Below are 22,677 nucleotides of genomic sequence, written 5' to 3'. Positions count from 1 at the left end.
GGTTAAGGGGTAAAATTATACAGTTAGTTAGAAGAAATAAGTTCTAATGTTTGATATCTGAGTAGGGTGACTATAGTTAACAACTAAGTATTATAGATTTAAAAATATTAATAGCTAGAAGAGAGGACTGAAAATGTACCAAACACATAGAAATGATAAACACTCAGGTGATGGATATCCTAAATACTCTGACATGATCATTACACATTCTATATGTGTAACAAAATTTCACATGTACCCCATAAATATCTATAAATATGACATATCAAAAAATAAAAATACAAAAAACAATTAGAGAAAAGGGCAGTGGCTATTTTTAGCATTCTAGAAAGTTGTTGATATAAATTCATCTTTCTTACATTGGAAAGCTATTGCTGATAACAAAATCTGATTGATCACTTTTTGTTCTATGTTTAAATGCAAAAAAAGTTAAGACAGAAAGATTCTGTTGACATCACCATGATTTGAAGTATTTGGAATCAGCCAAATTTTGGAATCAGCCTTAATTGCTTTTTAGACAAACATTTGGTTTGTTTATTTTTATAAATATCCTTTCCTACACTTATTGCCTATTTTGTTCTTCACTTAGGGTTTGTGTGTGTGTGTGTTTGTGTGTGTTTGAGGAGGCAGTATAGCCTGGTGGTTGAGAAGACAGGGTCTGGAGTCAGACTTCTGTGATTGCATGCCTGCTATATGTAACCGTATACAAGTTACCTGACCTTTGATATTTGCTTTCCTCATCTGTAAAATGGGGATGATGTTAATAGTAGCTACCTCACAGAGTTATTGCAAAGATTGATTGAATTAGTACATTTAAAGGGCTTAATGCCTGGCACATAGTGCTGAGTGCCATGACTCAACAAATGTGAGATTTGTTAACTTCTTGCTGTTACTGCAATTATTATTAATTCATAACTTTAGGTATTCATTAACAAAACAGCTTACCACTTTTCTCCCTCTCTTCCCACTTGCACTTTACACTCTTACTAAAAGAAAGATGCTTTGTTACCTTGCTTTTGGCTTTTTGTTGATATTCTCAATGTATGTACATGTGTTAAATTTTACTAATTGCATACTTTGCCATTGAGTGCAAGCCAAAGGGAAGGAAAGTCTAAGACTCTTTTCAGCCTAGAACAATCTTTTAAACAAAATCACTTTATCAATTTTTTTTCTTTCTTTATGACTTTATTAACCAGTGTAATTTGTCAAGAACAGTAACTGTTTCCATAACATTTACCCTGAAATGTTGCATAGTTCTAAATATCTTCTGAAGCATTAAAGCAAGATTATGTTTACTGTGATTTTTAAATTTCAGTAATTTGAATATTCCATTTAAAAATTAGTAAACTTTGGCTGGGTGCGGTGGCTTATGCCTGTAATCCTAGCACTTTGGGAGGCCAAGGCAGGAGGATTGGCTTGATGTCAGGAGTTCGAGATCAGCCTGAACAGGAGTGAGACCCCATCTCCACAAAAAATAGAAAAATTAGCCAGGCATAGTGGCATGCACCTGTAGTCTCAGCTACTCGGAAGGCTGAGGGAGGAGGATCCCTGGAGTCCTGGAATTTGAGATTGCAGCAAGCTATGATGATGCCACTGCACTCTAGCCCAGGCAACAGCATGAGACCCTGTCTCAAAAAAGAAAAAAAAAAAATTTAGTAACCCAAACCACTTTCAAAAGGTGCTTGGCAGTATTTATTAAAGCTTGCTACTGTGTGACTCACCTTGATATATCCTATGATTCCACTTCTGTGTATATGTTTAATAGATATGTGTACATGTGTTCACAAAAAGACTTTATCATAACACTATTTGTAATAGCCACAAACTTGAAATTACCCAAATGCTCAAGAACAGTAGAATAAACAGTGGTATAGTCACACATTGGAATACTATGTAGAAGTGAAAGTGAAAGATTTGTAAAGTATATCTCAACAGTAGAGATGCTCACCAGTAAAGATGAATCTCTCAAATACGGTACTGAGAAAGAAGTAGAAAAGAGCATTTATTATGTTGTATGGTTCTATTTATGTCAAGTGTAAAATCAGGCAAAAAGAAATCTAAACCATTAGAAGTTCACATAATATCACTGGAGATGTCATTGGGGAATACTGACTGGCAGGAGGGATGGGGGGAGCTTCTGGAGTGCTGTTAATGGTCTGTTTTTTCATACAGGTGTGTTCAATTTGTGACAGCTCATCAAACAGAAAATTATGGTTTTTTTTTTCACTTTGACTAATATACATTATAGTCCTAATAAAAGAAAAGTAACATGTTTATATATCATGAACCTATTGCATTATACATTTAATTGTATGTTTGATGATATTGAGATGCCAGTCTGCATGCACTATTATTTTCCGGAATCCCTGTTTAATTATCAGAGGATTACAACAAAAAAGATAAGAAACGTGGGCATCCAGGTTCAGAGTTTCCTGGGTACTGGTAGTTTTTTCAGTTCTCCTACATAGTAGGAGTTTCCTGGATACTGGTAGTTTTTTCAGTTCTCCTACATAGTAGCGTAAGGTGCCCCGTCAGAGATAGAGATGAAGGAGATCCTTGATTGCAGAGCAAGCATTCTTTCAGTAAGAATGTATTGGCCCAGGAGGGTGACACTGAGCATGTGGCCTTGGCTTAAGGCAGCACCTTCTTGGCCACTCTTATTTTAGGGACCAGAGAGTTCTGTCAAATTAATTGGCAAAGTTTGTTATGCTACTGGTAGACTTTGTGGATGAAACTGTATACTTAGTTTTAAATGACTCATATCTGAAGGAAGGATAGGAATTAGTAAACTATTTTTGCAAGTTATTTTTAGCATAATTCACAGGAAAGATAATATTTAACACTTTAAGAACTTTTTAAAAAAATGTTTCAGTTAATTTTCCATTAAGACAAAAAGATTGTTTTTTGGACTTTTAGCTTATGTATGCTTGATTTTTATAAATTTTCTTAGGTTTAAAAATAATACATGCTTGTTATGACAGATTCAACAATACAGAAATGACTAAAAAGCAAAAATCCTTTTTTAGTTTCATTTGTAGACCCTTTTTTGTGTCTGTACATATCATATTTCATTGATTCTACTATGCATTTTATTACGCCACATTTTAACATCTCTGGAGTTGGGATGTGTCTTTCAATTGTATCAGCCAGGTGGCATTTATGATGATGTTGTCATCACCTGGACATGGGAAATTTGGCTGTACTTTATATCATTTTCTCTTCAGTTGAGTTATATGCCTTCTGATACTATATATATAGGTTGAGTTTAATTGCTGTTATTAATATAAGCATGTTGAAAAAGATTTCCTGCACTACGTGTTTTGGCATTAAAGCAAAAAGTTAGTGTGTACAGAAAGGCTCAGAAAAGAGAGCAGGGTGTAAATTTAACAAGAGTGAAGCAAATATTCATTGTTGGAAGGATGACCAAGTTCTGTTTCCTTGGAAAGCAAAAACTAAGTGCTATGTGGAATCAAGAAGAGGAGGTACTCTATGAGTAAATGATGCATCTTATACCAGAAACGTGCAAAAGCTTTCTTTATCACAAGCAGTGTAACCTAAGGCAGGAGAAATTGCCAAATCCTGTGGAACAGATGGTTGGCGTGATCAATTCAAGCACCATGCAGAACTGTTGTTAAGGCATTGTGTCATAGCTTTAATTGCTCGTTTCTTCTTATAAATGAATCTGATCATCTCTTTATGTGTTTATTCATCTTTTTACATCTGTTGGGATACACATTTGGCTTTTCTCTTTTAATCTAGTCATAAACATTTTATATTAATACATTTTCTGATGTCAAATCATCCTACATTCCTAGGAAAGTAACTTGATATTTTCTTTTTTTTTTTTTTTTTTTTTTGAGACAGAGTCTCACTCTGTTGCCCAGGCTAGAGTGAGTGCCGTGGCGTCAGCCTAGCTCACAGCAACCTCAAACTCCTGAGCTCAAGCGATCCTCCTGTCTCAGCCTCCCGAGTAGCTGGGACTACAGGCATGCGCCACCATGCCCGGCTAATTTTTTCTATATATATTTTTAGCTGTCCATATAATTTCTTTCTATTTTTAGTAGAGGTGGGGTCTCGCTCTTGCTCAGGCGGGTCTCGAACTCCTGAGCTCAAACGATCCGCCCACCTCGGCCTCCCAGAGTGCTAGGATTACAGGCGTGAGCCACCGCGCCCGGCCGATATTTTCTTTTTAAGTTCATAATTATCTTGTGGACATGTGTTTGTATATAGATCTAACTCATGTTTTAATGGTTGCATTATTTTTCTATTGTATTAATATACTATCATTTTTAAATAGTTGCCTATTGATGTGCATGATTTTCAGTTTTTGTTATTAAAAACAATGTAGCAGTGGCCATCTTTCCATGTCTACCATTATATATTTAGGCTAGTGTTTCTGTAGAATAAATTCCTAGAAGTTTATTTATTAGGTGCTTTTTCATTGTTTGATAACATGAAAGAAAGTTGAAAGTTAATTTTTAAAAAGTATTTACTTGGTTTAGAAATGTCAAATATTATTGAAAAATATACCATCATGTTAACAGTGGTTGTCTTTGTGGTGATTGGCTTATGTGTGATTTTTAAAAAATACTTTAATACAAGAAAGACAGACTTATTTTTAAGAAAACGAATGCTCATTAAACCAAATACTGCTTGAGAACTTCAGGGATTGTGAGCAGTTGTAGTTGCCAGATGATACATCAAGCAATGCAAAACATATGAAACAAATTAAAAACATGTTTGTAGAGGTAAGTTGATTGATTCATTGAGTGAAAGAAAGATAACTTATTGCCAATTCTTTTTCAGGGTTTTTTGATTAATTCAAAACCAGAGAATGCCTGTGAACCTATAGTGCCTCCACCACTGAAAGACAATTCATCTGGCGCTTTCATTGTGTTAATTAGAAGACTTGATTGTAATTTTGATATAAAGGTACTATTTTTTTTTTCACTTTTTTGTTTACTATTTCTTTAGTTAGCTATTTTAAATTCTCCTTTGTTTCAGAAAAGATTTAAAATTTAGAAAGATTAAAAATGAACAAGCTGATGAGGATATAAATAACTACTATTGATTCTAAGAATTTTCAGGCATTTGTTGGGCATCTTGAGTTGTGGTTTAATAGTGGAATTTTGGTCTAATCTAGGAATGGAAACTTAACTTCAGCCTTTAGTTTTATGCCTGGACCCTTCCAGTATCAGTACAACACCTACATCTATACCTGTGTCTACATTGACCTTGAGATTTCTCTTTTGTAATAACTTAACTTTGTCCCTATATGTATATATTAATAGCTTGTCTCTCTGAAATAGGTTATGATGACATTTCAAATAGTAAAACAAAGCTCGCCAGAGGACCTCCGTCACTATGTATCACCAGTGCTGCTCTAGAGGTGTGGTTTTTAAAAGTCTGTTTTTAGATTGGGCTTGGCAAAAGAGCCACATTGAGGCCTACATAAAACAAGCCTTGATGTTATTTTTACTGGACTACCTCAGAGCTGAGTGTCATATAGTGTCTTGCATGTATCTCACAGTGTAGGACACAGAATATTATTTCATGTACCTTCCATAGCTTGATCTTAGGTGATTTTTCTGTTCAGTAAGACTGTCCTTGACTCTTGCTGTGTGTGAATTTTTTTCTCTGCTTCTTTCATTACATGGAAGAAATGACACTTCCGTAATAAACTTAAAAAAAAGGAATAAAATATTGAATGTAAAGGGGTTTGAAAATGTAGAGCACTTTGTAAATGGTATATTGTTACTACTGTATATTACTTCCAAATCTAGACTCTCAGTTGCCTTTAATGGGAACTAAATTAGAACTGGAAGTCAAACGGAGTAGACTTCCTGCTCCTTAGCATTGTTTATATAGTTTGAATCTAAACTGTTATAAGATTTGATTCAGAATTAAACTATAAAAATTATAGATTGCTCTAATCAAAATGAAATATTGTTTTTTCATTAATTTCTTGCTGCTAAGATATTAAATAAACTAATTCTGTTAATTCCAAGGTTTATTGCACTATTCTGCATAATTTCTGACTTAGTACAGTGTTTGGTATCTAGAAACTAGAATACTTTTTTGTTATTGGTATAACTTTCTTTTTTAGGCAGGGATGAGAGATGGTTCACTTCGAAAGTTCAGGAAATATTGTTATCAAACATTTATTTTTGAGGATGAAAACACAACTCAGGAATGAATAGGATAGAATTGTTAACCCTCTTGTCCCTTTAGTGGATCCTCATCATAAGTCTGAATACTTCTAATGGAGTTTTGTGATTTGTTCACTACTCTAGCTCCTCTTTTCATCTCTTGCCTTGAATTTCATCCTGTAGCCATACCACCTACTTGAGCTCTCTCAACTTGCCATGCCCTGCTGACTACCCTTTTGTGCCTTTACACATATTATTTTCCCTTTTCAGGATCTCTGTCCAAGATGGCCTTTACGCTCATTAATCTGTTTCATCAGTTACGTGCTAGCTGAGGATGTTACCTCCTCTGGAATCCTTACTTTTCCTTTTATTCCCTTTCTTGCAGAGTAAATCATTCCAGCTCAATTTGCCATCCTTCCACTTTGTAAATACTTCCTTCATTTCTCTTGATCACATTGTGTTTTTTTATGTTAAATATATGTCACTTAATTGTGAGCTGATGGTGTTTAGAGTTCATGTTTTAATTATATTTGTATATCCAATTTGTATTACAGTGCATGATTACAGTGTAGGTGTTCAATAAAGGTTTATTAAATCCACCTATGCACTAGTAAGGCTTCTGCTTTTGTGTATAATGCATTCTTAAAAAACATGTCCATGTTAAGAAACATGTAAAAAAAGTTTAAATCGAGCCATTCTCATGTTAGAAAGGAAAATGTTAAAAAAATTTCCTATTTTACTTCACCATGTATATGCAGTTTTAATGGTTAAGATTCTAGTCTTTTGTATATATTCTTTAACTTTGTTATTTTTTCCTTCACAAATATACAATGGAGTATTTTATGGGCATTTAAGGCTAACGATTCCTTACTTATGCCATTCCTAATGATTTCTGTCTTTGTCTCAGTTACATTAAATTTATGGGATATCAGTTTAGAAGGGAGACAAAGATTATAATCAAGGTCTGGAATGAGGCTGCGTACATTTGAATCCAATCTTTATTATTTACTAGCAGTATGATCTTGGACAAATTATTTTACCTCTGTGTACCTTAGTTTCTTTATCTGTAAAATAAGAATTATAATGCTCCCTACATCATAGGATTGTTGTAAGGCTCAAATAAATTAATCAATGTTAAATTCCTTTCAAACAGTGCCTTGGACATAGGAAAGAGGCGGGGGGCATTAGCTGTTTATGTTTTATGCTTTTTACCATTGAAGTTAAATAGAATAAAGTTAAAGATGGCAAAGATGCTGATTTTTCAGAAATTAAATTATTGTCTGATAAGTCACACAGTGATATAGGAACTCAGTGTCAGCTGATGTGTAAAATTTCTAATTTGGCTTACCAAAGACCATTTTGTCATGCCAGCATGTAATGTGTCAAAATATAAGTTTCATAAATTCGTAAGAATAAGAATTATGGATCACCTGTTAAGGCAGTGTGAATGGGTAAGGATAAAGTCATCATGGTTACAGCAAAAACAACTGGAATCTCGTCCCAAAGAGAATTACCTTTCTAGGGTGGTTACTGGTGGTAAGTTATTGGCTTTATTAGCTATATAATCTTTAGATCAGAAATCTCTGACTGTATTTAATGAGCTTCCAAGCTGATGGTTATATACAGTTTTGTATTAGGTATATTATGGAATCTGGCCATCAGTATATGGACAGTACTTTTCAGAACTGCAAATATTTCTTTGTAAATAGTTAATAGTGGTTCATTCATGCATATCCACAATTTTGTGTGAGTGCACTGACTTAAAATAGGAAAATAATTCATTTCCTTATTCCTCATATAGCTCACTAGGACTGAGTAATGAGTCATTTCCTTAATTCAGCACCATCCACGATGCTACAGTTGATAGTTGCAAGGTTATTTTTTGGCAAGCTTCCTATCCAAAGTGGCCAAATTATCCAGATTATCCAGATTATCTCAGACAAACGAGAATTGGCTCTACCTTTTCAAGTTTTCCTTGGCGAAAGGAACCCTTTCCATTGTAGATAGCAAGGAGAAAAGAAGCAAAGAATAAATTTATCAAGATATCTTAGATGATTAATGATGGTGGGTATTTCAGGATTTACTCTTTGCAGCTCTTTAGATTTGTTAAAAATATGAATATTGTACTGCAATTAAAGAAACCTATACTTCTCTCATTTCTTCCTTAAAAGTAAATGATGAAGTGGAATTTGTGTACTACAATAAAGAAAATGGCAGCTTTTCTTCATGTAAACCATCCCAAGTGATTTATGACTCAGAGATAGCCATTAAGGCAGCAGAAATGCAATTAAAATTTTTTGGAGGGTAGGGAATTCCATTCTAAATAAAGAGAGCACTGGCTTAATTTTTTTTATCTTCTGTTGAGAGAAGCACATGCGAACCTTTTAATCTATATTGCCCCAAAGAGATGCAGCAAAACTCATACTCAGAATCAGTATTTGGGTATGTGGAATATCCAGAAAGCCAGTGAGAGGAACTATTGACCACATGTCAGCTTCTTATTCTGAAGATAATAACTTATACTCACACTGACAAAAACCGTATCCTCTAGAAAATACAGCTCTTTAGAGGAACAGCAAAATGTCGCTATTTTGTTTGTCTTTGTACTGTGACAGTCTTTTTTTACTGTGACAAAATATAATTGTTTGGAAAATATAATTGTTTGGAAATGTTAGCTTTTGTTGAACATTTCAGGTTAAACCACAATGTTGGCTCTCTGATAAATAAATGAAGGCTATATTAAATCTTTTAATTAAAAAAGTGACTTTGAAGCATTCTGAGGGAGACATTTTCAGAATGGTTGAATTGGCTTCCCAGTGGGAAATGACATTTTTTTAATCTGTAAAAATACCTAGCTATTCAAAGAACATTAAAATAATCACTTAGAACTTTTCAGAGCTATACAACTTTCTGTGTTTATAACCAAATAAAGATTAGTTATAAAAAAATCTGACCATTTTCATTGCATAACAAGATATTTCCACTATATGGTTATAATGGAAGTCAGTAGTTTCTTTGAGTAGTCCATTTACTGTATTTTATCTGAACTTTTAGGGAAGGTTGATAAATAGAAATGATGCAATGTGTATACTTTATTCAGCAATATGTGCTAAATTTTGTTACTGTCTTATGCACTAGTGATTATTTTTGAAGATGCAGCTGCCAAGCTATCTAAGCCAGTTAGTTATCAAGAAGGCTGAAAGGACTTAGATATTATTTTCCTTCCCCACCCCCTTTTTTTTTTTGCATGAATGGAGGCACATTTGGATTGTAGATGATAAGGAATATGTTGGTACTCTTCAGAGCTATTTTCTGCCGGACTGTGGCTTTAACAAAACTTAGCTGGGATACAAAACCTTTACTTTACCTGACCTCTGCCTCTCTTACAAGTCTCATCTGTACTTTGTCCCTCCTCCCACCTTATAAGAATTCACAAGTTCCCCGTATATACTGAGCAGTCTTCTACCCTCTCTCTTGGTTTCTGTCATGTCCTCCACCTGGAATGTCCTCCCTCTACTTGTCTGTCTGGCCAGTCTGACTTTATTTTAGATCTAAGATGAAGTATCTCCTGTCTGAAACCTTTCCTGATTTTCTCCAGGGTAGAATTGATCACGTCTTCTTATTATCATGTAAGCCCATGTCAGTCTCTGTAAGCTCTGTGAGGGAAAAGATTATGCTTTTGATTCTGTAGTTTTAGTGCTTGATACATCATATGGCACTGGTAGATGATTAAAAAATATTTGCAGAATGAACTATTTTTAAAAACCATAAGGGCTTATAATAAAATTTTAATAGATTAGGGAATAAACAATATCATCGGACCCTTCCATTGACTTCATGTTCGTTTCGCTTAATGCTTTGAGAAATATTTCTAAATCTAGGCATTCATTTATCTCACAAACATTTTTCTCCAGGTCCAAATGTTTTATGAGAATTTAGAAAAATTACTGCAAATATTTTTAAGATTATTTGACCACATCATAGTAAAATCTTTTTGTAGGATTTTTATCTTTATTTTTTTAGATTTTGTTATCTTATAAAACAATCTTCCAGTTTCACTTTCTAGGCTTATCTTTCATTATCCTCTTACAGACCTCCAGGCAGACACATTACTTGGTATTCCCTGAACATGTTCTGCACTTTTATTTTAATATTTCAACAGTACTGAACTAGTAGATTTGACCTTAAGTAGAAATTAAACTCTGAAAATCATTTATTATCACTAATTTTTCTTACTATTTTCTATATTCCTCCAGAGTGATTTGTAACATTTGTTATTAATCTCCTTCACAATCATGTTTAAATAATGCCACTAAAGGAATGTATCCAAGGATGCCCAGTGGATAGAAACATTTCTACCCATATATGGTTCAAACAACTTTGTGCTACTAGTTCATTTATTCATTCATTTCATCTACCATTTAATTGGTAAACATGCCTGCATTTTAAAAATTTATATATAATATTTTGTATATTTATAGCATACATGTGATATTTTATTGCATGCATAGAATGTGTAATGATCAAGCCACAGTATTGGAGCATCCATCACTTTTGAGTATTTTTCATTTCTATGCGTTGGAAACATTTCAAGTTCTCCTAACTACTTTGGAGTACATGATACATTGTCTAACTATAGTCACTCTACTCTCCTATCAAACATTACAACTAGCACCTTCTAACTGTACCCATTGACCAACTTCTCTTCATCCTCCCCTCCCACCCACAAACCCTTCCCAGCCTCTGGTATCTATCATTCTATACTCTATCTCCATGAAATCAATTTTTTTATCTCCCCATATGAGTAAGAACATGTAAAATTTGTCTTTCTATCCCTGGCTTAATTCACTTAACATAATGACTTCCATTTCCATCCATGTTGCTGCAGATGACATGATTTCATTCTTTTTTATGGCTGAGTAGTATTCCATCATTTATATATACGACATTTTCTTAATCCATTCATGTGTTGATGGACACATTAGTTGATTCCATATCTTTGCTATTGAGAATAGTGCTGCAATAAACATGAGAATGCAAGGTATCCCTTTGATACACTGATTTCTTTTCCTTTGGATAAATACCAGTAGTGGGATTGCTGGATGGTATGGTAGTTCTATTTTTAGTTTTTTTTTGAGAAATCTACATACTGTTTACTAGTGGGTGTACTAATTTACGTTCTCAGCAACAGTACATAAGAGTTCTCTTTTCCCTGTATTCTCACCAGCATCAGATATTTTTTATCTTTTTAATGATCACCATTCTAACTGGGGTAAGATGATATCTCTTTGTGGTTTTGATTTGCATTTCCCTAATGATTAGTGATGTTGAGCCTTTTTTATATATCTGTCAGCCATTTATGTGTATTCTTTTGAGAAATGTCTATTCATGTCCTTTGTCCACATTTTAATGGGATTATTTGTTTTTTAATGTTGAGTTGAGTTCATTGTATATTCTGGAATTAATCCCTTGTTGGATGAATAGTTTGCAAATGTTTTCTCCCATTAATCAGGTTGTCTCTTTGCTCTATTGATTGTTTCCTTTGCTGTGTAGAAGCTTTTAGGTTGATATAATCCCATTTGTCATTTTTGTTCTTGTTGTCTGTGTTTTTGAGGTCTTAGCCATAAAATCTTTGCCTAGATCAATATCCTGAAGTTTTTTCCCTATGTTTTCTTCTAGCAGTTTTATAGTTTTGGGTCTTACATTTAAGACTAATCCATCTTTAGTTGATTTTTGTATATGGCAAGATGTAGGGGTCTAGTTTCATTCTTCTGCGTATGGATGTACAGTTTTCCCAGCACCATTTTTATTGATGGTTTTATTTCCCCAATGTATTTTCTTGATACCTTTGTTGAAAATCAGTTGATTGTAAATATGTGGATTTATTTCTTGATTCTCTATTCTGTTCCATTGGTCTCTGTGTCTGTTTTTTATACAAATACCATGCTGCTGTGGTTCCTATAGCCTTGTAATATATTTTGATGTCAGATAGTGTAATCCCTCTAGCTCTGTTCTTTTTGCTTAGGATTGCTTTGTTTTTTTTTTTTTTTTTTTTTTTTTGAGACAGAGTCTCACTCTGTTGCCCAGGCTAGAGTGAGTGCCGTGGCATCAGCCTAGCTCACAGCAACCTCAAACTCCTGAGCTCAAGCAATCCTCCTGTCTCAGCCTCCCGAGTAGCTGGGACTACAGGCATGCGCCACCATGCCCGGCTAATTTTTTTTTCTTCTCTATATATTTTTAGCTGTCCATATAATTTCTTTCTAGTTTTAGTAGAGATGGGGTCTCGCTCTTGCTCAGGCTAGTCTCGAACTCCTGAGCTCAAACGATCCGCCCACCTCGGCCTCCCAGAGTGTTAGGATTACAGGCGTGAGCCACCGCACCCGGCCAGGATTGCTTTGGTTATTCAGGTTCTTTTTTGGTTCCATACAAATTTTATGACTGTTTTTCTATTTCTGTGAAAAATGATGTTGGTATTTTGATAGAGATTGCACTGAATCTATAGATTGCTTTAGGCAGTATGGTCATTTTAACAATATTAATTCTTCCAATCTATGAACATAAGATGTCTTTCATTTGTTTGTGTCCTTTTGAGTTTCTTTTATCAGTATTTTGTAGTTTTCCTTATAGAGATCTTGCACCTCCTTGGTTAAATATATTCGTAGGTATTGTTATTTTTTTCTTTATAGCTACTGTAAGTGGATTGTCCTCTTGATTTCTTTCTCAGCTAGTTCATTATGGTTTATAGAAATATTATGGATTTTTGTATGTTATTTTGTATCCTGAAACTTTACTAAATTTATTTATCAGACTTAAGAGTTTTTTGGTGGAGTCTTTAGGTTTCTGTAGATATAAGTTCATATCTTCAGCAAAGAGGGACAATTTGACTTTTTTTCCAATTTGGATACCTTTTATTTTTTTCTCTTGCCTCATTGCTTTGGCTAGGACTTCCAGTATTATTTTGAATAGGAGTGGTGAAAGTGGGCATCTTTGTCTAGTTTCAGCTCCTAGGGGAAAGGCTTTTAGCTGTTCTCCAATTATTATGATGTTAACTGTAGGTTTGTTGTATATGACCTTTATTATTTTGAGGTATGTTTTGTCTATGTGTAGTTCATTGAGAGTTTTTATCATGAGGGGATGTTGAATTTTATCAGATGATTTTTCTGTGTCTATTATGATGATCATATGGTTTTTGTCCTTCATTCTGTTGATATAATGTGTCATGTTTGTTACTTTGTGTATGTTGAACCATCCTTGCATCCCTGGAATAAATCTCACTTGATCATGGTATATGTGTGTGTGTGTGTATATATATATATTTTTTTTTTCTTTGATGTGCTATTGGATTTAGTTTGCTAGTATTTTGTTGAGGATTTTTGTGTTTATGTTCATCAGGGATATTGGCCTGCAGTTTTCATTGTTTTGTTGCATCCTTTTCTGGTTTTGGTATCAGGGTAACACTGGCCTTGTAAAATGAGTTAGGGAGAATTCCCGCCTCTTCAATTTTTTGGAATAGTTTGAGAATTGGTATGTGTTCTTCTTTTAAAGTTTGGTAGAATTCAGCAGGGAAGGCATCTGGTGCTGGATTATTTTTGGTTGAGAAACTTTTTATTGCTCATTACTGGTCTGTTCAGGTTTTCTGTTTCTTCCAGATTCAATCTGGCAGGTTGGTATGTGTCCAGGAATTTATCCATTTCCTCTAGGTTTTCTAGTTTGTTAGTGTATAGTTCATAGTAGTTTGTGATGATCTTTTGTATTTGTAGTAATGTCTTTTTTGTTTGTTTGTTTCTGATTTTATTTATTTGGGTCTCCTCTCTTTTTTTCTTCGTTAGTCTAGCAAGTGGTTTATCAATTTTGTTTATCTTTTCAAAAAATTAATTTTTCATTCATTGATCATTTGTATTTTTTTTAGTCTCTAGTTCATTTAGTTCTGATCTTTATTATTTTTTTCCTTCTAATTTTTAGTTGGTTTATTCTTGGTTTTCTATTATAGTTCCTTGTGGTGCATTATTAGATTGTTCATTTGTAATTCCTCTACTTTTTGATGTAGACATTTATTGCTATGAAATTCTCTCTTAGCACTGTTTTTGCTATATCCCATGAGTTTTATTGTGTTGTATTTAGATTTTTTTTTGTTTCAAGAAATTTTTTTATTTCCTCCTTGATTTCTTCCTTGATCCAATGGTCTATTAGGAACATGTTGTTTAATTGACAGTTATTCATATAGTTTCCCAAGTTCCTCTTGATTTCTAGTTTTATTCCATTGTGGTCTGAGAACATACTTGAAGGGAATTTGAGTTTTAGAAATTTGTTAAGACTTGTTTTGTGTCCTAACATATGGTCTATCCTGAGGAATGTTCCTTGTGCTGATGAGAAGAAAGTGTGTTATGTGGCTGTTGGATGAAATGTTCTGTAAATATCTGTTAGGTCCATTTGGTCTAATATGCTGTTCAAATCCAATGTTTCTGTGTTAATATTCTGTCTAGATGATCTAATGCTGAGAGTAGGGTGCTGAAGTTGCCAACTATTTTTTTTTTGCTAGAGTCTATCTCTCCCTTGAGATCTAATAATATTTGTTTTATATAGCTGAGTGCTCTGGTGTTGAGTGCATATATGTTTAGAATTGTTATATCCTCTTGCTGAATTGATCCCTTTATCATTGTACAATGACCTTTTTTGTCTATTTTTACTGATTTTGACTTAATATCTGTTTATGACTTAATGTCTGTTTCATCTGATATAAATGTAGCTACTCCTGCTTGCTTTTGATTTCCATTTGCATGGAATATCTTTTTCCATCCCTTTATTTTAGGTCTTTATGTGTTTTTACAGATGAAATAAGTTTCTTGTAGGCAGCATATAGTTGGGACGTGGTTTTTGTTTTCTTTCCATCCAGCCAGCCTATATCTTTTAAGTGGAAAGATTAATCCTTACTTTTGAGGTTTTTATTAATATGTGAGGGCTTATTCCTGTCTGTCATTTTATTTCTTCATTTCTGATTGTTTTGCATATCCCTTGTTCCTTTCATTTTCTCTTATTATCATTGTGTTTTGCTGAATTCTGTAGTAGTAACATTTAAATCCAATGTTTCTTTGTTAGTTTTCTGTCTAGATGATCTGTCTACTGTTGAGACAGCCCTATTGTTGGGTACGGCTGGTGTAGTGGTGATGAATTTCCTCAGATTTTACTTGGCTGGGAAAGACTATTTCTCCTTCATTTATGAAGTATAATTTTTCTGGGTATTGCATCCTTGGTTGGAAGTCTTTTTTTCCTTCCCTTTTCGTACTTTGAATATATCATCCCATTCTCTCCTGGCCTGTAAAGTTTTTGCTGAAAAATCCACTGTTAGTGTGCTGGCCATTTCTTTATAGATAACTAGATGCTTTTCTCTTGGTTTTTTTTTTTTTTTTTCAAAAGAATTTTTTCCTTTTCTTTGACTTCTGATGCTTTGACTATAACGTGCTGTTGAGAAGACCTTTTTAAAAATTTTTATCTTATTACTTCTGCCTGGCCTCTCCCTGAGAAGACATTTTTGAATTGTGTCTATTTGAGGATCTTAGAGTCTCCTATATCTGGATTTCTAAATCTCTTACTAGATTTAGGAAGTTCTCAGTTATTATTTCATTAAGTAAGTTTTCTATTCTTTTTATTTTCTCTTTGCCTTCTGGGACACCAAAAATTCATTTATTTGGTTGCTTTATGGTATCCTATATGTCATAAAGGCCTTGTTCATTTTTTAAATTCTTATTTTTCTTTATCTTTGTCTGAATGGGTTATTTCAAAAGACCTCAAGTTCTGAAATTCGAGTTCTGCAATTCATTCTTCTGCTTGATCTAGTCTATTGTTGAGGCTTTCAGATGTATTTTGTATTTCATTCACTTAATTCTTCAGTTCCAGAATTTTTGTTTGGTTCTTTTTTTAATGATATCTATCTCTTTGGCAAATTTCTCATTCATATCCTGAATTGTCTTTCTGATTTCTTTGTATTGGTTTTTATGTATTATATTATATCTCATTGAGCTTCTTTAATATCATTATTTTGAATTTTTTTCCAGGATTTTGTAAATTTCTAGTTGATTGGGATCTGTTGCTGGAGAATTATTATGCTCCCTTGGAAAGGTCATATTTCCCTGCTTTTTTATCTTTCTTGTATCCTTTGTTGATTTTTGCACATCTGGTGCAACAGTCACTTCCAATATTTTGAATTTGCTTTTGTAAGGGAGGAGTTTTTTCTGAATATGTATCTATGCTATTGGTTGGGTAGGGCACTTTTGTTTTGATTCTGGGTGTGTACAGTAGTGTAGTCTCTATATGATTTCTTTGGCGGTAAATAACATCAGTGGTGTCTGTTACTTTCTTGGTGGCTTAGGGTACAATTGTTAGTGGAGGTCATGGGAACTGGGACACCAGTCCCCAGCCTCCAGACCTCAGTTGTGGCTGTGTGGGCTGAGTGTACCTGTCCTTGGGCCCCAGGATGGTGTACGCTGGGAACAATGTTTACAGGTCTAGGCAGACTGATTCTTGGGCCTCCAGGTGGCTTGCTCAGGTGCTAGAAAGGGCAGTAGTGGGTCAGGCAGTTAGACAGGTTCTCAAGCCCTTGGTCAATGGAAATGGCCATGGGTGATAGCAGTAGCAGTGTTGGAACAATCTTCTGGCACCCAAGCAGTCCATACTGATATTAGTCATGGCTACGATGGGTTGGGCTTACTGTTCCCCAGACCTGCAGGAGGCACGTACAGGTGAGTGCCAGCTGTGATGGTAGCAGCAGGTTGATTGGGCCTAACCTGAGACCCTGCGAGGAGTGCTCAGGTGCCACCAGTGGTGGACTGGGCTGGCCAATTCCCAGTCCCCTAGAGAGTTTGCTTAGGTACTGGGTGGTGTGTGCAGGTGGTAGCTATAGTAGGCAGGGGCTGGGTGATTCTTAGGCTGCTGGCAGAATGGTCAGGTCTGGGCATCAGCAGCTGCGCTGTGACCCTGCTACTGGAGAGAAGGTGAGGTTGCTTTACGTGGGAGCAGCCTTAGGCAGGCAGCTGGGGGGCTTACGCTTTGTTCACATCTTGCCCCCCAGCACCCCCCAGCAGCAGTGGTTGGAGGCAGTGAAATATTGTTGCCTGTGGCTCCAGGCTGAGCTCGGCCTGTTGGCAGGGCAGGACTCAGTCTGGTCAGGTAGGGGCTGTGCTCTCAAAATGGTGCCATGATGCAACTGCCTAGAACTCAGGGGTTTGTGGGATCCAGTGTGAGCTCTCTCTCCCGGAGCAATGCCTTTGTGCAATCTCCAGGCAGCTCTCTGTGTTAGTCTCAGGGCCCACAAGAATTGAGGGGCTTTCCATGATTAGGCTTGTAGGTGTCTGTGGTGGGAATGTGGACCACTGGGATTCTCTCACTTATCTTTTTCCCACATTAGAAGCTGCTCCATACTCTCAGCTGATTGTGGCTGAACAGGTTATCTCTTTCCTTGTCATTCCTTGCGTTTGGTGCTTCCTGTCACTTTGTCAAATTTCAGTGTTCTCTCTTAGATAATCTATTTGAAGTGTGGTTATCTACTTGGTATTTTTATTCCTCTCTGTGGAAGAGGCAAGTACCAGATACATATAGTTAGGCATCTTGAAGCCCCTCTCACACCTGCATTTTAATGATTAAGTTCCTTTATATACAAATTTATTCAGTATTAAAATAACAAAGCAAAATTCCCTCTTACCAGGAAAGTAATATTCAATGAAAGAAAAAAAGATGAAACATATTAAATTACATGTGCTTACCCTAACCTAATAAAGCCATATAATGCCAGTAACTTTCTTTATATATCTCTTCCCCACACGTCTTTTGCTTCAAAATTTTTACATGGGTGTCATTGCATCATAGACGTCAGCATTCTAGACTATATACTTTTCATGAGACTTACTGCTTTTATTTTGAGCTCAACCAATAAAATGTATTAAAATCAAGACATTCAGATTACTTAGATCCACTATAAAGGAAGAACATCTGGGTAAGGAGAAAAGATGAGATTTAAAGAAAGAAAGAAAGAAAGAAAAAGATAGCTTATATCACTGAACTCTTAATGAGAGTAAAAATGTAATAAGAGCCTAGTACTGTCTTCTGAGGGGTAACTCCACCCAATATGGCCTGCAGTGATCCTAAAATAATGTACAAGAAAGAACAGTGTTGAAATGGGATATAACATTGGCAGGGTTGCTTGTCACAGTTCCGGATCTTATTTCAACAATTGATTATTCCCTACCTAAAGTTCTCAGGAATTTTTATCTAGTAGATAAAATTAACAGTACTTACATTGGCATCTCAATCCTCTATCTATTGCTCCATTCTCATCTGCATTGCTTTGATCACTTGGGAAAGAGAATCTACTTAATTTCTTTATACTTTTTTAGACTGAAAAGGAAGATCATAGCTAGATTTTGAGAAATATCTCTGTACTCTAAGTCTCCCATTTATTTCTTTATTTCATTTTCTTCCCTTATAGAGAAAATACTTTTCCTCTTCCATTAGACATCAAGATGAGGAGAAAAGGTATTTTGTGCCTGGGCTGATGGTTTGTGCTGGCAATTCTAAAAGAAAAGAAAATCTGTTTTCCAGAGAATGTTTTCACTTGGCTCTTGGAAAGATTTAGAAGCAGAGTTGGATTACGTTTTCTGCAAGGGATCCATAGAGGTCGACATAAATGTTGGTTGGACATTAAAAGTGAAGTTTCAGTTGTCTTCACACTGCTAGAATCGCCAGATTCTAGCTAATGTATAGCTAGATAGAAGAGGCCAAGCTCCAAAACCACCCAGTACCTATGTTATGCTCTTTTCTTTTTTGTTTTGACTTTTTACCTTTTTATGTTTTGAAGCACAGCATATATAGTGAAAGTATCCATAATGTATATGTGTGCTGTTTCAATAATAGTAAAATGAATATCTGTGTACACACTACTTATATTAAGAGACACCTGTTACTTTTTAATCAGACTGCATTCTTTATCTTTTAGATTTTATTCCATCTACAGGTCATGTTAAACTGCTGTCAATATCTGATCCTAGTTGCTTCCTAGTTTGACTATTTCTATATTGATTTCAAATGTTTTAAATAAAGTGATGTTAAGTGTACCATAAAGTGATTCCTTATTAAAACTACTCATTTTTTATCCTGTGTTTGGAAAAGCTTGTGATGGGAAGGATTCTTTATAAGGCCAAGACAAACCCCAGATGTTCTATTTCTTTACTATAGATTCTTTCTTTTTGCTCCTTAATAATATTTTCTTTTCCTCTAGCTTGATCTTAGCCTAAAAAACCCATGGATGTGTTTTTTCTAACTTCAGCTTCTTGGAAGTAGAGCTTATATTTTATGCAGGTCTTAGGTACTGAGCTTTTAGTACAGTGCCTAGATACCAGAAAAAATGAACAGACAGTAAAGAAGTGTACTCAAATATCTGTCACTGGGTGGCGCTGAGCATCTGAAATAAAAAAAAAAAAAATTCTCATTGTAATTGCTCCATCACAGTTATTTTTAAGTACAATGAGAGCCCCTGTCAATACTTACAAAATTCCTAGTAGGCTGGTAACAATTACAGAGAGTTATTCTTTTGCACAAAAAGTTTTTTCAAAAGCTTTATTTTCAGTGGTAAATGAGTTGAAATGAAACCTCTGCTGTGTTAAGATGAGAAATAATTAAGATTTGAATTAGAATAGGAATCCTGTCAGTAACCAAAAAATATGAACTTAGGTTAGATCCTTCATTTTAATGTAAAATTTAATACACATAGGCAACTAAGGAATATTTTATGAGTACCTTTTTAAGACTTAAATTACAATTGACAATTAAATATTTAGTCAGCTTTTAATTAATATAGTTCATTTTAACTGATGTAGTTCATTACAAAGTAAAGCTTTTTTTTTTAAAAGCAGCTTTATTTCAAGCTAATAGCAAGCATCAGAAATAGCTGTACATAAAGGTTATTCATGTGTTCTTAATGTACTGGGAAAAAGATTATTTTAATTTAATTTTATTTTGCTAAATCCATTGATTTTTGTTTCATTCATTTTATGATTTTTAGTACTACTTATATGCCAGACACAATATTACACTTTATTAGAAATAGCCACATTCAAAGACCTGTAAGCTAATGACTTTGATTTTGTCATGGTATGTTGCAGAATATGACTGTTACAATACATGGAAAGGCATCAGTCTCTTTTCTGATTACAGACAACCTACAGAACATTAAGAACTATATGAGGGGGGGTTTCAAACTGTTTTGACTGCAACTCACAGTAAGAAATTTATTATTACTCATGTCCCAGTATGTGTACAACACACAGCACTACAATATAGTTTCGTGGACCAGTACTTACCTATACTACCTATACTGTAATACTTTGGTATATGAAATTCCTTTTTATTTAAAAAAATAAAATTCACTTGGGTTCACTAAATGATTTTACTACCTAGTAATTAATGGGTCATGACCTATAGTTGGAAAAATACTGATTTAGGCCAACCTTTTCTTTGTAGCAGTGTAAGTTGGCAGGAACACTCAGAACTATGCTTTTGCCCAAGCAGTTCTAAATTAAAAAATTGCTTTTTATTTGTAATCTTAATTTAAATTATGCCTCCCAATATTTAAAATAGCTTGCCCACATAACACAGATTGACTTTAAAATGATGCCATTGGAACATAATATTAATTTTTAAGTTCCAAACATTTTGGTTTCTGTTTTCTGGTATACTGTACTTGAAACATTTAAATAAGTATGGCTTTTCATACATCACAGAAAATTTTACCAGCCCCACTAAAAATATTTTCTAATGAAGTAAATAAATTCAACTGACCTCTAAGCTTAAGTAAACATGTACAATGGTAATATGCCAGTTAGCAAAAGGTCAACTCTCTCAGAACATAACCTCATGTTTCTCTTGAAGGAAACACGCCTTTGTACCACCATAATAAATGTCACAAAGCTTCATCATTAAAACTATGTACTTTTTATGATCATTGTTTCTCAGAATTCTTATGTACTTAATTTTTTAAATAATAGAATTCTTGCCAGTTTAATTCTTTGTTTCTCTACTATGGAAAAGAATATAAGGTGGAGGGATGTATTTAGTAGTCTATCAGTAGTAAACAGAGAGAGAGAGGGAGGAAGTAATACTTGACACTTAACATTAAGGAGAAAAACCAGCTACAGTCTGTTGAAACATGTTCATGATGATCTCTGAGTAACTGGAAAAAGTCAAATCACATTTGGTGCCCTTTACTTAAAAAAGTTGGGAAAATGCAATGTATATTAGGAAAATTTTTATCCACAATGACTAAAGTAAAACTTTTTGTGTGTTTTTTGGGAGGGGAACTAAGAAACAGATTTGAGGAAATTTCAGGTTTGAGGCTTACATATGGCTGGATATTACCTTAATTGAGGTTTAGTTTAAACAACTGTTTATGTGAGAGATACTCTTCTAGGCTTGAGATATATAAAGATAAACAAGATTGTTCTTTTCCTTAAGGAACATAAAGTCTGGCACTCAAAATGCCCTAAATTTTATTTTATCAGATCTCTGTTTTTCAAGGTGGGAACAGATTTAGTTTTCTAGTAATTAATGTCTATACCAAGAAGCATGAAAAAATCTTTTGTTAATTTTTATAAGACTCTAAAATATAAATTTTTACAAATTAGGTTTACCAGTATTATGCTTTCCACTTATCTTTATTAAGTGCAGCATGATTTTGTTTTTGTTATCTTTTTGAGAACACGGTGAAATTAGTTTGTATTTATATAATTTTATTAGTGAACCATGGTAGTTGAAAATTAATCTCTTTAATGTTAATTATGTGAAGCTGGCCTAATTAAAGTGTATCAGGTTGTCACAGTACCTGGCTGGATATTTAAAAAATAATGCCTTTAAGACATAAGCTTGTGGTTTATAACAAAGATGAAAACGTAGGCATCTTGCTGAAGTTAGTCCATTGTAATAACTCCCAAGTGTTTTTTTCTTAACTATTTTAAAATAAGCCCCATATCTTGTGTCTTATTAACTCTCTCTACTATAGTAGCGTTCTCCTACAGATCCACAACAGCTACTACACTTAGGAAATTTAAGGTTGATAAATATTATTATCTAATAATGTATAGCACATATTTAAACTTCTTAACTATCTCTAAAATATCCCTGATAGCTGTTTTTGTTTTTAACCATTTCAGGATCCAATCTTGGATCACATGTTGAGTTTAGCTGTCATATCTTGTTTAATCTACAGTAGCTCTTAATCCTTTCTCTCCCACTTTTTCTACTTTTGTGTTTCAGTTTAATAGTTTCTATTGCTTTGTCTTCAGATTCACAGATCTTTTCTTCTACAATGTCTCATTTTCTTTTAAGCTCATCCAGTGACTTTTCACATGGTATATTTTTTTCTCTAGAAGTTTCATGAATCTTTTAAAATATGTGTGTGTGTCTTCCATTTCTCTGAGCATTATGTTAATATTTTCCTTCAAATCCTTGGACTTAATTTATAATTTTATGTATATTTATATTACAT

General features: G+C 34.2%; 1 protein-coding gene across 6 annotated transcripts in view; it reads left to right on the top strand.

Moving 5' to 3' along the window:
- Positions 1–22,677, top strand: part of RNF13 (ring finger protein 13) — a 120,131-nt gene that overhangs the window by 39,154 nt on the left and 58,300 nt on the right. For all 6 annotated transcript variants that reach the window (XM_069473100.1, XM_069473102.1, XM_069473096.1 and 3 more), the window contains one exon: positions 4,807–4,932. In XM_069473100.1, the coding sequence (XP_069329201.1) occupies positions 4,807–4,932 (126 nt within the window). The remainder of the gene's footprint in view (positions 1–4,806; positions 4,933–22,677) is intronic.

This window comes from Eulemur rufifrons, chromosome 7, assembly GCF_041146395.1.
Source record: "Eulemur rufifrons isolate Redbay chromosome 7, OSU_ERuf_1, whole genome shotgun sequence".
NCBI lineage: Eukaryota > Metazoa > Chordata > Mammalia > Primates > Lemuridae > Eulemur > Eulemur rufifrons.
Note: the sequence above shows the minus strand (reverse complement) of the source record. Positions and strands in the feature narration are given on the sequence as shown.